Source organism: Chiloscyllium plagiosum, unplaced genomic scaffold, assembly GCF_037043375.1.
Source record: "Chiloscyllium plagiosum isolate Xiang-an unplaced genomic scaffold, Cpla_swu_hap1 HiC_scaffold_16, whole genome shotgun sequence".
NCBI lineage: Eukaryota > Metazoa > Chordata > Chondrichthyes > Orectolobiformes > Hemiscylliidae > Chiloscyllium > Chiloscyllium plagiosum.
In genome coordinates, this window is record NW_028270154.1 from 64404474 (window position 1) to 64418492 (window position 14019).

At 54.2% G+C, this 14019-nt stretch overlaps 1 protein-coding gene across 2 annotated transcripts in view; it reads left to right on the top strand.

Moving 5' to 3' along the window:
- Positions 1 to 1073: 1073 nt before the first annotated feature.
- Positions 1074 to 14019, top strand: part of cpeb4b (cytoplasmic polyadenylation element binding protein 4b) — a 172002-nt gene continuing 159056 nt past the window's right edge. The window contains exon 1 of one of the 2 annotated variants that reach the window (XM_043703856.2): positions 1074 to 2435. In XM_043703856.2, coding sequence (XP_043559791.2) covers positions 1281 to 2435 — 1155 coding nt within the window. In that variant the 5' untranslated portion in view covers positions 1074 to 1280. The remainder of the gene's footprint in view (positions 2436 to 14019) is intronic. The other variant, XM_043703857.2, reaches the window with a different exon arrangement.

Consider the following 14019-nt stretch of genomic DNA (forward strand, 5'->3'; position numbering starts at 1 on the left):
CAGCATCACTAATCCAGATATTCCTGTTTCTATGTTAGCCATGACTTCCTGAGTGCACCAGGCTAACAGCCCCGATTCACAAAACTCATATTCTATGATGCCCACCTGGATTTAACTTGCTATAACCACTACACAATGTTTTTTTTTAACTCTGCAAAATTGATTTACAACCTTTATATATACACTCAGTAGGTGCTCATTTTATATGAATAAACCATATTTCTGAAATAAAATATATAACACTTTCTCAATGGCTGCAGAAAAGACAAGACCATATACAAAACAAATAAAGAGGTGCTATTTAGTTTGTGCAACCATTCAATGTGGATTTGCACAATCAAGTCTGAGCAAGTGGTAAAGTTTGAACATCTTCAGTCACTTGGGCTGTTATGGAGGAAGATTAAACTTCCATTTTATATACCACCAAAAGTCTTCTAACTTACCACAACGTCAAGGCTCAATATTTTGCGGTGCAGAGAGAGCGAGAGAGACACCCACACAGAGAAAAAGAGTGAAAACCAGGAACCAAGCTGATGAGCCATCAAAAACCTCGCTGTATTTTTTTAAAAACACCCTGTCAGCTGGAAGGCAATACTATACTCCCGTCCGCTTAGCACCCAGCCGGTCAGTTGGAACCTTGCATTTAAAATCCGCGCGTGCCTCCACGTGCGGGTTTCCCGTTTGTGACGCAACGTTAATATGCAAAGAAGGACAGACGTGGGCTTCTTGAAACTGCCGAACCGGAAGAGAAACCTGGTGCGTTCTGGTCGGGGTGCGAAGGGCGAATGGTTGGAGGAGGAGGGGCCTGAAAACAGTCGAACAGGAAGAAGCTCGCGACTCTGTCATTGCGCTCAGTCTGTCGGTGCAGGCGGGCGAGAGTGAGGTGGTTGTGAGAAAACTGGGGGTGGGGGGGGATAGAGTGGTGGGAGGGGATCTCTTATTTTTTTAAAAAGACAAAAGTTTTTTTCTGTAGTTTTTTCTGTGGGGGTAGGGTGAGCGTTTAAAAAAAAGTAGATTGGGTGGGGTCGATATAGGAACATATTTATTATAATATAATAACCGACAATGTAACAGAAGCCGGTCGAGGAGGACGGGAGAGAGAAAAAAAAGCTGCTGGTTTTAATTGGATTTTTCTGAGGCGAAAAAGTGGTACTGAAGCGGCGGTGACTTGACATTTACCTCCCCTTTTTGTAATTGTATGTTTTTTTATTTAGGAAAAAAACAGAAAAGGAAGGAGGGAGGGTGGGGGAGAGAATTCGTGCGGCCGTCACTCACGCTCGATGGGGGATTACGGGTTCGGTTTACTAGTGCAGACCAATAATACCAACAGCAAGATAGCTTTTCCAGTCAGATACCACCACCACCATCATCACCAATCACAACAACAGAGCGTCTCCGCTGCCGCCGGCTCGCCTTGGTTTTTCCCTGCCCCGTCTCCCCAGACCATGCAGGATGAGCTGCTGCTGTCGGAGAAACCCAAATCCCCACAGCAGCAGCACTCTCCCCGACTCGATCAAACCGCTCCTCCTGATCTAGTCCTCCTGCCCGACTCTCCCCAACCCGAGGAAGACAATCCGAGCGGCGGCGACAGCAGCAAGGAGAAGCTGAGGATGGAGTCGCCCATCCTGCCGGCTTTCGACTATCACGAGCCGCCGCCGCCTTCTTCATCGTCCTCCTCGTCCTCCTCATCGGGGCTCGGAGGAGCGGGCACGGCCGGGACGCCCTCCCTCACCTCTTCCTCCTCTTCCTCTTCTTCCTCCTCCACCTCCTCCTTGACCGGTTTCAGCAACTGGTCAGCAGCGATGACTCCTCCTACTGTCGGCGAGGACAACTTCTTTCACCAGGGAGTCCCTGCTCCTTCCGCCAACGGGGCTCTGCTCTTCCAAAACTTCCCTCACCACGTCAGCCCGGGCTTCGGGGGCAGCTTCTCGCCTCAGATGGCCCTCTCCCAGCATCACCATGCCCCCCACCACCCACACCACCACCACCCTCCGCCGCCTCCACCACCGCCACCGCCTCCACCTCCTCACCAGCAGCCGCCCCAGCAACAGCAGCACAGGAGGTCTCCTGCCAGCCCGCATCCCGCTCCGTTTCCGCACAGAAACGCTTTCAATCAGTTGCCTCACTTGGCCAACAGCATCAGCAAGCCCCCCTCCCCGTGGAACAGCTACCAAAGCTCGTCGCCCACATCGTCCTCTTCGTCGTCCTGGAGCTCCAGTGGTGGGATCGGTGTTTGGGGTGGAACCCAAGGGAGAGATCACCGCCGAGGGATGACTGGTGGGATGGCAGGCCTCAGCTCCATCTCCCCAATGAAGAAGCCTTTCCCCGGCAACCACATCCCACCACACAAATACTCGAGATCCAGCTCGGCTTTCCCACCAAAGCCTTGGATGGAAGATAACATGTTGAGGAGTGATAATATTTTACCGTTTCAGGTAAGCAATTATTGAATCCTAACGCCTATTGCGGTTCAGTTGCAGTTTATTAAATGATCGTTGACGTGCGGCAACTTGTTGACAGTGGCGAATGCGTGTAGATCTCAAATACAAAGGACTTGTCAAAAAGCTTTAGCAAGAATCCCGAACGTCGTCTTTAATTTTAATTACAGTATCTATAAGCCAAATAACCATGCTCTGAATTTCTTGCATTCTTCCCAGCCTTCCTTTGCATTTCCTGAATCTCAGTTCCATCTGCGGCAAAACATAAACCTGATTTTTTTGTTTGTATTGAATGCATCTCTCATCGCGACCTTTTGCTGTTGAAAATGTACGATTCTTTTGCAATAAGAACTTATTTTTCCTTAAATTTAGGAGACTAGTTCCATTTTAGTTTTTTTAAAAAAATTATATTAACAAGGGGTGCAGATATTAAACTGTGTATGGAAAGTGTTGGTTCAGTGCCCCACGTAGCTTATTAATTCAAGACAGATACTTTGCATTTTAACTAATAGTAAATTTAAAAATAAACTCTTTGCTTTTCATAACGATAGGCAAAAGGTTTAACATTTCCACTTATGCATTTTTTAAGCCTTATTAGATTTGAACAGATTTTATATTTTCATGTAAATTTGTTATGTAGATTTTGTTTTTTGAGCTGCATCACCAATGATTACTGAATTTATTTGTCTCAGGTAGGCCAATCTTAATGTGTGTTAAGGCATGATTGGCTGAATGAGAACTTACTATGCAGGCCAGAGCGAAGAGGGCCCTTCTGTGAGCTTTTCAACGTCACATAGTCTTGTAATTCATAACAAATCCACACTGGACTGATGACTTCTTCAGCTGCTGGGTTGTGGTGTTATGTCTTATTTTTGAAACCTGTTGTATTAAAGCAAATGGAATACTCTGTAGCAATTTCTATTTGGTATAGCAAAATTGATTATACTCTACTTATCGAGTTATAGATATGTACAGCATGGAAACTTACCCTTCGGTCCAACCCATCCTTGCCAACCAGAAATCCCAACCCAATCTAGTCCCACCTGCCAGCATCCAGCCCATATCCCTCCAAACCCTTCCTATTCATATACCCATCCAAATGCCTCTTAAATGTTGCAATTGTACCAGCCTCCACCACTTCCACTGGCAACTCATTCCATACTCGTACTACCCTCTGTGTGGACAATGTTGCCTCTTAGGTCTCTTTTATATCTTTCCCCTCTCACTCTAAACCTATGCCCTCTAGTTCTGGACTCCCTGACCCCAGAGGAAAGACTTTGTCTATTTACCCTATCCATGCCCCTCATAATTTTGTAAACCTCTATAAGGTTGCCCCTCAGCCTCCAACTATCCAAGGAAAACAGCCCCAGCTTGTTCAGCCTCTCCCTATAGCTCAGATCCTCCAACCCTGGCAACATCCTTGTAAATCTTTTCAGAGCCCTTTCAAGTTTCACAACATTGTTCCGATAGGAAGGAGACCAGAATTGCACAGAATATTCCAACAATGTCCAAACCAATGTCCTGTACAGCCGCAACATGACCTCCCGACTCCTGTACTCAATACTCTGACCAATAAAAGAAAGCATAACAAGCGCCTTTTTCACTATCCTATCTACCTGTGACTCCACTTTCAAGGAGCTATGAACCTGCACTCCAAGGTCTCTTTGTTCAGCAACACTCCCTAGGACCTTACCATTAAGTGTAGAAGTCCTGCTAAGATTTGCTTTCCCAAAATGCAGCACCTCGCATTTATCTGAATTAAACTCCATCTGCCACTTCTCGGCCCATCTGGTCAAGATCGTGTTGTAACCTGAGGTAACCCTCTTCGCTGTCCACTACACCTCCAATTTTGGTGTCATTTGAAAACTTACTAACTGTACCTCTTATGCTCGCATCAAATACTTCATCAGCCTTTTCTTTTAAAAAAAATGCACTCCTTTGTCTATGCAGTTAATAGTCTGTGGTAAGTTACTTCAAAATAGTGTGGAAGTACAGGTTTTGGATTGGGATGCACAAAGTCAGAAGTTGAATGACACCAGGTTGTAGTCCAACAGATTTATTTGAAATCACAAGCCTTCAGAGCACTGCTCCTTTGTCAGGTGAAGGGGGCGAAATGGTCAGGTTAAAAAACAAACGGGCTACAAGTAAAAACATTTACAAATGTGAAACAGCTTCCTCCAAGCCAGAAAAACTGCATGCCATAAACCTACTTAATCTTTATTGCATGGGATGAATAGAAAAAGAAAGGTTCTCCTCCACTGCAGGTCTCCCACCACCAGAAAGTAGCAATTTCTATTTTATCATGTGTCGACAGGCAAAACACCTAAACCAAGAAACTTGAATGCTACCTAACATAGTTTATGAATTCCTAATGGAATTGCCCTCCAAAACATCCCATTAGCAGCCATAAATTCCTGCAATGGAATTCTAAAATACTAAAACATAGAAAAAAGTCAATGTCACCTACAAAAGGTAGTTTTAAAAATGTTTCGATACTGTACAGCTGACTCACTGCAGAATTAAGACATTTAAAATTCTGAAAACAAACTAAGCCATAGGCAGTAAGAAAATTGGCTGTGTTCCGATATTAAGAGTGCATTATTTTGAAGTCAAGTCACATGACACCAGGTTACAGTCCAACAGGTTTATTTGAAATTGCAAGCCTTCTGAGATCTGCTTTTGTCAGATGAAGTCCTTGTTTCTTAGAGTACTTTTAAGCTTTTAGTTACATTCATCATCATGCTCTAAACGTATTAGCACACAGCGCTGAGGGGGTGCGGGCAGATGATAGAGCCTCTGATGGATATGCTCCTGGGCCTGAGCAAATTGGCCATCAAGAGATCCAGGCAGCAGGCTGTGACGGAGACCATAGTACCCAACTTTCTGTCCCTCTTCTGTGGTTACATCTGGGCTTGAGTGCCCATTGAACAGGACATGAGGTGTCCAACTGCATAAGCTTTTAGAGATGGAAGCATTACAGGCAACTTCACAGGGGTGATGCTTATATTTAATAGGTTTCCAATGTAGTTCTGTAAGTTTACATTACCGTTTGTGTCTTTGTGGTGCTTCATCAAAGGTTGTCTTAACATATTTAGATTTTAGAAAAGGCATTTTACTTGTGCATTCTCCCACGGAAGTACTGTGTAATGGAGCTATTTGAATGTTAGCTGAGTCTGTCAAACCATGTGGTTTATAACAAAAGAACAGGGCATTTTCTTAAAAAAAGAAATCAGTGTTTACCACCTTTTTGAAGGCTTTTGCTCTTGCCTGGATCCAGTATTTTGTACGAATGATTAATCATGAGTCAGCAGGTTATTTGTTCATGGAGCTTGTCATAGATGAAAGTCCAATGCTTATGTTCACAATTTCACAACAGATGATGCGAGTTGGAAATTAGTAAATCAACATCTTGCTTTATTTAAATAATATATAGTCATCTCCTTAGTTTGAGCATTGAGTGTGTGTATTTTCTTTGTTGGCCTGCTTGAGATCTGTTAACTTGTCACAGAAGGAATTGAGTCCAGAATCTTCTAGTTAATCTGGCTTATTTGATTTTATTTCCCTCTTTTTGTGGCAGGAAGATCTTTACGTGGAGCGTGACAGATTATGTTCGTTCTTTAAATGCCAAAGATTATCTTAGTAAACAGGAAAGCACACGCATATAATTAGGGTGAAATATGCTTCAGAAAATGATACGGGGAGTGTAGTGAAAACACACACAGCCTCTAGTTGAGCAAGTATTTTCTAAGGGGCAGTTTGTTGGATCAAGAACCCTTAAATGAATCTTTTGTAGGAACAAACTTGAACAATAAAATAGTTTCAGATATTGAGTCAGGCACTCAGTAATGGTACCTAATCATTCCCTTTCTTGTATCTGACTTAGACATTCAGCTGAATGCTGCTTAAAATTTGATTGAGTTGAGCTGTTAAATCATTCTTTTATTCATAGCTTGCATCAATTTTATTCTAACATTCAAGCTAAAGTAAGATTCTGGACAGATGGAGGATGAAATATAATGTTGGCAATGGATTAGTTGTGTATTTTGAACAGCAGAGTAACCAAAGCAACCATGATGTATCAAAATGAATGATTGTGAGTAGTGGAATTCATTTCTTTCAATGTGCACTGCATTGCATTTCTAACATCAATTATTGCACATCAACAGTGTTAATGCTCAGGGAAGGTGTTCACTCAGTTGATGCAGAGTGACGCCAACAGTGTAGGTTCAATTTCTGCTTTCCGTGGTCACCTCTCAGGTGAGGTGTCCATAAAAGCCCCTCCTTCTTGACCTCTCCCATCATCTGGTGTCTCCTTCTGTGTGTGTGTCCCTCTGAACATAGAACAGTACAGCACAGTACAGGCCCTTCTGTCCTCAATGTTGTGCCGGGCCTCTGTGTGCGGCTCTGCCACATGTGTGAGGGCATCTGTGTTCTTGCTCCTCCCTCCTCTCTTTCCACTCCATGCATTCTCTCTCTCTCTCTCTCTCTCTCTCTCTCTCTCTCTCTCTCTCTCTCTCTCTCTCTCTCTCTCTCTCTCTCTCTCTCTCTCTCTCTCTCTCTCTCTCTCTCTCTCTCTCTCTTTCCACCCCCCCCCCCCCCATGTGTCTCTCTGGCTGTCTGTGTCTCTCTCTCACTCATCCAGTGTGTGTGTCCCCCCCCCCCAGTGTGTGTGTGTCCCCCCCCCCAGTGTGTGTGTGTCCCCCCCCCCCCAGTGTGTGTGTGTCCCCCCCCCCCAGTGTGTGTGTGTCCCCCCCCCCAGTGTGTGTGTGTCCCCCCCCCCCAGTGTGTGTGTGTGTCCCCCCCCCAGTGTGTGTGTGTGTCCCCCCCCCAGTGTGTGTGTGTCCCCCCCCCCAGTGTGTGTGTGTCCCCCCCCCCCAGTGTGTGTGTGGTCCCCCCCCCAGTGTGTGTGCCCCCCCCCCAGTGTGTGTGTGCCCCCCCCAGTGTGTGTGTGTCCCCCCCCTGTGTGTGTGTCCCCCCCCGTGTGTGTGTGTCCCCCCCCCGTGTGTGTGTGTCCCCCCCCCCGTGTGTGTGTGTCCCCCCCCCGTGTGTGTGTGTCCCCCCCCCGTGTGTGTGTGTCCCCCCCCCCGTGTGTGTGTGTGTCCCCCCCCGTGTGTGTGTGTCCCCCCCCCCGTGTGTGTGTGTGTCCCCCCCCCGTGTGTGTGTGTGTCCCCCCCCCGTGTGTGTGTGTGTCCCCCCCCCCGTGTGTGTGTGTGTCCCCCCCCCCGTGTGTGTGTGTGTCCCCCCCCCCGTGTGTGTGTGTGTCCCCCCCCCCGTGTGTGTGTGTGTCCCCCCCCCCGTGTGTGTGTGTGTCCCCCCCCCCGTGTGTGTGTGTGTCCCCCCCCCGTGTGTGTGTGTGTCCCCCCCCCCCGTGTGTGTGTGTGTCCCCCCCCCCGTGTGTGTGTGTCCCCCCCCGTGTGTGTGTGTGTCCCCCCCCCCGTGTGTGTGTGTGTCCCCCCCCCCGTGTGTGTGTGTGTCCCCCCCCCCGTGTGTGTGTGTGTCCCCCCCCCTGTGGTGTGTCCCCGTGTGTGTGTCCCCCCCCCGTGTGTGTGTGTGTCCCCCCCCCGTGTGTGTGTGTGTCCCCCCCCAGTGTGTGTGTGTGTCCCCCCCAGTGTGTGTGTGTGTCCCCCCAGTGTGTGTGTGTGTCCCCCCCCAGTGTGTGTGTGTCCCCCCCCAGTGTGTGTGTGTGTCCCCCCCCAGTGTGTGTGTGTGTCCCCCCCCCAGTGTGTGTGTGTGTGTCCCCCCAGTGTGTGTGTGTGTGTGTCCCCCAGTGTGTGTGTGTGTGTGTCCCCCAGTGTGTGTGTTGTGTGTCCCCCCCAGTGTGTGTGTGTGTGTGTCCCCCCCAGTGTGTGTGTGTGTGTGTCCCCCCCAGTGTGTGTGTGTGTGTGTCCCCCCCAGTGTGTGTGTGTGTGTGTCCCCCCCAGTGTGTGTGTGTGTGTGTCCCCCCCAGTGTGTGTGTGTGTGTGTCCCCCAGTGTGTGTGTGTGTGTGTCCCCCAGTGTGTGTGTGTGTGTGTCCCCCAGTGTGTGTGTGTGTCCCCCCCCAGTGTGTGTGTGTCCCCCCCCAGTGTGTGTGTGTTCCCCCCCCCCAGTGTGTGTGTGTCCCCCCCAGTGTGTGTGTGTCCCCCCCCCAGTGTGTGTGTGTCCCCCCCAGTGTGTGTGTGTCCCCCCCAGTGTGTGTGTGTCCCCCCCCAGTGTGTGTGTGTCCCCCCCAGTGTGTGTGTGTGTCCCCCCCCCCAGTGTGTGTGTCCCCCCCAGTGTGTGTGTCCCCCCCCCCAGTGTGTGTGTCCCCCCCCCCAGTGTGTGTGTCCCCCCCCCCCAGTGTGTGTGTCCCCCCCCCCCAGTGTGTGTGTCCCCCCCCCCCAGTGTGTGTGTCCCCCCCCCCAGTGTGTGTGTCCCCCCCCCCAGTGTGTGTGTCCCCCCCCCAGTGTGTGTGTCCCCCCCCCCCAGTGTGTGTGTCCCCCCCCCCAGTGTGTGTGTGTGTCCCCCCCCAGTGTGTGTGTCCCCCCCCCAGTGTGTGTGTGTGTCCCCCCCAGTGTGTGTGTCCCCCCCCCCCAGTGTGTGTGTCCCCCCCCCAGTGTGTGTGTCCCCCCCCCAGTGTGTGTGTGTCCCCCCCAGTGTGTGTGTGTCCCCCCCCAGTGTGTGTGTGTCCCCCCCCCCAGTGTGTGTGTCCCCCCCCAGTGTGTGTATCCCCCCCCCCAGTGTGTGTGTGTGTCCCCCCCCAGTGTGTGTGTCCCCCCCCAGTGTGTGTGTCCCCCCCCCAGTGTGTGTGTCCCCCCCCCAGTGTGTGTGTCCCCCCCCCAGTGTGTGTGTCCCCCCCCCAGTGTGTGTGTCCCCCCCCCAGTGTGTGTGTCCCCCCCCCCAGTGTGTGTGTCCCCCCCCCCAGTGTGTGTGTGTCCCCCCCCAGTGTGTGTGTCCCCCCCCCAGTGTGTGTGTGTGTCCCCCCCAGTGTGTGTGTCCCCCCCCCAGTGTGTGTGTGTCCCCCCCCCAGTGTGTGTGTGTCCCCCCCCCAGTGTGTGTGTGTCCCCCCCCCCAGTGTGTGTGTGTCCCCCCCCCCAGTGTGTGTGTGTCCCCCCCCAGTGTGTGTCCCCCCCCCCCAGTGTGTGTGTCCCCCCCCCCAGTGTGTGTGTGTGTCCCCCCCAGTGTGTGTGTGTCCCCCCCCCCAGTGTGTGTGTGTCCCCCCCCCAGTGTGTGTGTGTCCCCCCCAGTGTGTGTGTGTCCCCCCCCAGTGTGTGTGTGTCCCCCCCCCCAGTGTGTGTGTGTGTCCCCCCCCAGTGTGTGTGTGTGTCCCCCCCAGTGTGTGTGTGTCTCCCCCCCCAGTGTGTGTGTGTCTCCCCCCCCAGTGTGTGTGTGTCCCCCCCCCCCAGTGTGTGTGTGTCCCCCCCCCCAGTGTGTGTGTCCCCCCCCCCAGTGTGTGTGTGTCCCCCCCCCCAGTGTGTGTGTGTCCCCCCCAGTGTGTGTGTGTCCCCCCCCAGTGTGTGTGTGTCCCCCCCCAGTGTGTGTGTGTGTCCCCCCCCAGTGTGTGTGTGTGTCCCCCCCCCAGTGTGTGTGTGTGCCCCCCCCCAGTGTGTGTGTGTCCCCCCCCAGTGTGTGTGTGTGTCCCCCCCAGTGTGTGTGTGTGTCCCCCCCAGTGTGTGTGTGTGTGTCCCCCCAGTGTGTGTGTGTGTCCCCCCCCAGTGTGTGTGTGTGTCCCCCCCCAGTGTGTGTGTGTGTCCCCCCCCCCAGTGTGTGTGTGTCCCCCCAGTGTGTGTGTGTCCCCCACAGTGTGTGTCCCCCCCCCCAGTGTGTGTGTGTCCCCCCCCCAGTGTGTGTGTGTCCCCCCCCAGTGTGTGTGTGTCCCCCCCCAGTGTGTGTGTGTGTCCCCCCCAGTGTGTGTCCCCCCCCCAGTGTGTGTGTGTCCCCCCCCAGTGTGTGTGTGTCCCCCCCCCAGTGTGTGTCCCCCCCCCAGTGTGTGTGTCCCCCCCCCAGTGTGTGTGTCCCCCCCCAGTGTGTGTGTGTCCCCCCCCCAGTGTGTGTGTGTGTCCCCCCCCCAGTGTGTGTGTGTGTCCCCCCCCCAGTGTGTGTGTGTGTCCCCCCCCCAGTGTGTGTGTGTGTCCCCCCCCCAGTGTGTGTGTGTCCCCCACAGTGTGTGTGTGTCCCCCCCCCAGTGTGTGTGTGTCCCCCCCCCAGTGTGTGTGTGTGTGTCCCCCAGTGTGTGTGTGTGTGTCCCCCAGTGTGTGTGTGTGTCCCCCCCAGTGTGTGTGTGTCCCCCCCCCAGTGTGTGTGTGTCCCCCCCAGTGTGTGTGTGTCCCCCACAGTGTGTGTCCCCCCCCCCAGTGTGTGTGTCCCCCCCCCAGTGTGTGTGTGTCCCCCCCCCAGTGTGTGTGTGTCCCCCCAGTGTGTGTGTGTCCCCCACAGTGTGTGTCCCCCCCCCCAGTGTGTGTGTCCCCCCCCCAGTGTGTGTGTGTCCCCCCCAGTGTGTGTCCCCCCCCCTGTGTGTGTGTGTCCCCCCCCAGTGTGTGTGTGTCCCCCCCCAGTGTGTGTGTGTCCCCCCCCCAGTGTGTGTGTGTCCCCCCCCCAGTGTGTGTGTCCCCCCCCAGTGTGTGTGTGTCCCCCCCCCAGTGTGTGTGTCCCCCCCCCAGTGTGTGTGTGTCCCCCCCAGTGTGTGTGTGTCCCCCCCCAGTGTGTGTGTGTCCCCCCCCAGTGTGTGTGTGTGTCCCCCCCCAGTGTGTGTGTGTCCCCCCCCAGTGTGTGTGTGTCCCCCCCCAGTGTGTGTGTGTGTCCCCCCCCAGTGTGTGTGTGTGTCCCCCCAGTGTGTGTGTGTGTGTCCCCCAGTGTGTGTGTGTGTCCCCCCAGTGTGTGTGTGTGTGTCCCCCCCAGTGTGTGTGTGTGTGTCCCCCCAGTGTGTGTGTGTGTGTCCCCCCCAGTGTGTGTGTGTGTGTCCCCCCCAGTGTGTGTGTGTGTGTCCCCCCCAGTGTGTGTGTGTGTCCCCCCAGTGTGTGTGTGTGTCCCCCCCAGTGTGTGTGTGTGTGTCCCCCAGTGTGTGTGTGTGTCCCCCAGTGTGTGTGTGTGTCCCCCCCCCAGTGTGTGTGTGTCCCCCCCCCCAGTGTGTGTGTGTCCCAGTGTGTGTGTGTGTGTCCCCAGTGTGTGTGTGTGTGTGTGTCCCCAGTGTGTGTGTGTGTGTGTGTGTGTGTCCCCCCCCAGTGTGTGTGTGTGTGCCCCCCCCAGTGTGTGTGTGCTCCCCCCCCAGTGTGTGTGTGTGTCCCCCCCCAGTGTGTGTGTGTGTCCCCCCCCAGTGTGTGTGTGTGTGTCCCCCCCAGTGTGTGTGTGTGTGTCCCCCCCAGTGTGTGTGTGTGTGTGTGTCCCCAGTGTGTGTGTGTGTGTGTCCCCAGTGTGTGTGTGTGTGTGTCCCAGTGTGTGTGTGTGTGTGTGTCCCCAGTGTGTGTGTGTGTGTGTGTGTGTTCCCCAGTGTGTGTGTCCCCCCAGTGTGTGTGTGTGTGTGTCCCCCCAGTGTGTGTGTGTGTGTGTGTCCCAGTGGTGTGTGTGTGTCCCCCAGTGTGTGTGTGTCCCCCCAGTGTGTGTGTGTGTGTGTCCCCAGTGTGTGTGTGTGTCCCCAGTGTGTGTGTGTGTCCCCCCCCAGTGTGTGTGTGTGTGTCCCCCAGTGTGTGTGTGTGTGTCCCCAGTGTGTGTGTGTGTGTGTGTCCCAGTGTGTGTGTGTGTGTGTGTGTGTCCCCCAGTGTGTGTGTGTGTCCCCCCCCAGTGTGTGTGTGTGTGTCCCCCCAGTGTGTGTGTGTGTCCCCCCCAGTGTGTGTGTGTGTGTCCCCCCAGTGTGTGTGTGTGTCCCCCCCCAGTGTGTGTGTGTCCCCAGTGTGTGTGTGTCCCCCCCCAGTGTGTGTGTGTGTCCCCCCCCAGTGTGTGTGTGTGTGTCCCCCCCAGTGTGTGTGTGTGTGTGTGTCCCAGTGTGTGTGTGTGTGTGTGTGTCCCCCAGTGTGTGTGTGTGTGTGTGTGTCCCCCAGTGTGTGTGTGTGTGTGTGTGTCCCCAGTGTGTGTGTGTGTGTGTCCCCAGTGTGTGTGTGTGTGTGTGTGTCCCCAGTGTGTGTGTGTGTGTGTCCCCAGTGTGTGTGTGTGTGTGTGTGTCCCCAGTGTGTGTGTGTGTGTGTGTCCCCAGTGTGTGTGTGTGTGTGTGTGTGTGTCCCCAGTGTGTGTGTCCCCCCTGTGTGTGTGTGTGTGTGTCCCCCCCTGTGTGTGTGTGTGTGTGTCCCCCCCAGTGTGTGTGTGTGTGTGTCCCCCCAGTGTGTGTGTGTGTGTCCCCCCAGTGTGTGTGTGTGTGTGTCCCCCAGTGTGTGTGTGTGTCCCCCAGTGTGTGTGTGTGGTCCCCCCCCAGTGTGTGTGTGTGTGTCGTCCCCCCAGTGTGTGTGTGTGTCCCCCCAGTGTGTGTGTCCCCAGGTGTGTGTGTGTGTGTCCCCCAGTGTGTGTGTGTGTGTGTGTGTCCCCAGTGTGTGTGTGTGTGTGTGTGTGTCCCCCCAGTGTGTGTGTGTGTGTGTGTCCCCCAGTGTGTGTGTGTGTGTGTGTCCCCAGTGTGTGTGTGTGTGTGTCCCCAGTGTGTGTGTGTGTGTGTCCCCAGTGTGTGTGTGTGGTCCCCCCCAGTGTGTGTGTGTGTGTCGTCCCCCAGTGTGTGTGTGTGTGTCGTCCCCCAGTGTGTGTGTGTGTCGTCCCCCCAGTGTGTGTGTGTGTCCCCCCCAGTGTGTGTGTGTGTCCCCCCAGTGTGTGTGTCCCAGTGTGTGTGTGTGTGTCCCCCCCCAGTGTGTGTGTGTGTGGTGTGTGTGTGTGTGTCCCCAGTGTGTGTGTGTGTGTGTGTGTCCCCAGTGTGTGTGTGTGTGTGTCCCCAGTGTGTGTGTGTGTGTCCCCAGTGTGTGTGTGTGTGTGTCCCCAGTGTGGTGTGTGTGTCCGTCCCCAGTGTGTGTTGTGTGTGTCCCCCAGTGTGTGTGTGTGTGTGTGTCCCCCCCAGTTGTGTGTGTGTGTCCCCCCAGTGTGTGTGTGTGTGTCCCCCCCAGTGTGTGTGTGTGTGTGTGTCCCCCCAGTGTGTGTGTGTGTCCCCCCAGTGTGTGTGTGTGTGTGTCCCCCCAGTGTGTGTGTGTGTGTCCCCAGGTGTGTGTGTGTCCCCCCAGTGTGTGTGTGTGTCCCCAGTGTGTGTGTGTGTCCCCCAGTGTGTGGTGTGTGTGTCCCCCAGTGTGTGTGTGTGTGTCCCCCAGTGTGTGTGTGTGTGTCCCCCCAGTGTGTGTGTGTGTGTCCCCCCAGTGTGTGTGTGTGTGTCCCCCAGGTGTGTGTGTGTGTGTCCCCCAGTGTGTGTGTGTGTGTCCCCCAGTGTGTGTGTGTGTCCCCCCAGTGTGTGTGTGTTGTTCGTCCCCCCAGTGTGTGTGTGGTGTGTCGTCCCCCCAGTGTGTGTGTGTGTGTCGTCCCCCCAGTGTGTGTGTGTGTCCCCCCCCAGTGTGTGTGTGTGTCCCCCCAGTGTGTGTGTCCCCCCCCCCCCAGTGTGTGTGTGTGTGTGTGTGTGTCCCCCCAGTGTGTGTGTGTGTGTGTCCCCAGTGTGTGTGTGTGTCCGTCCCC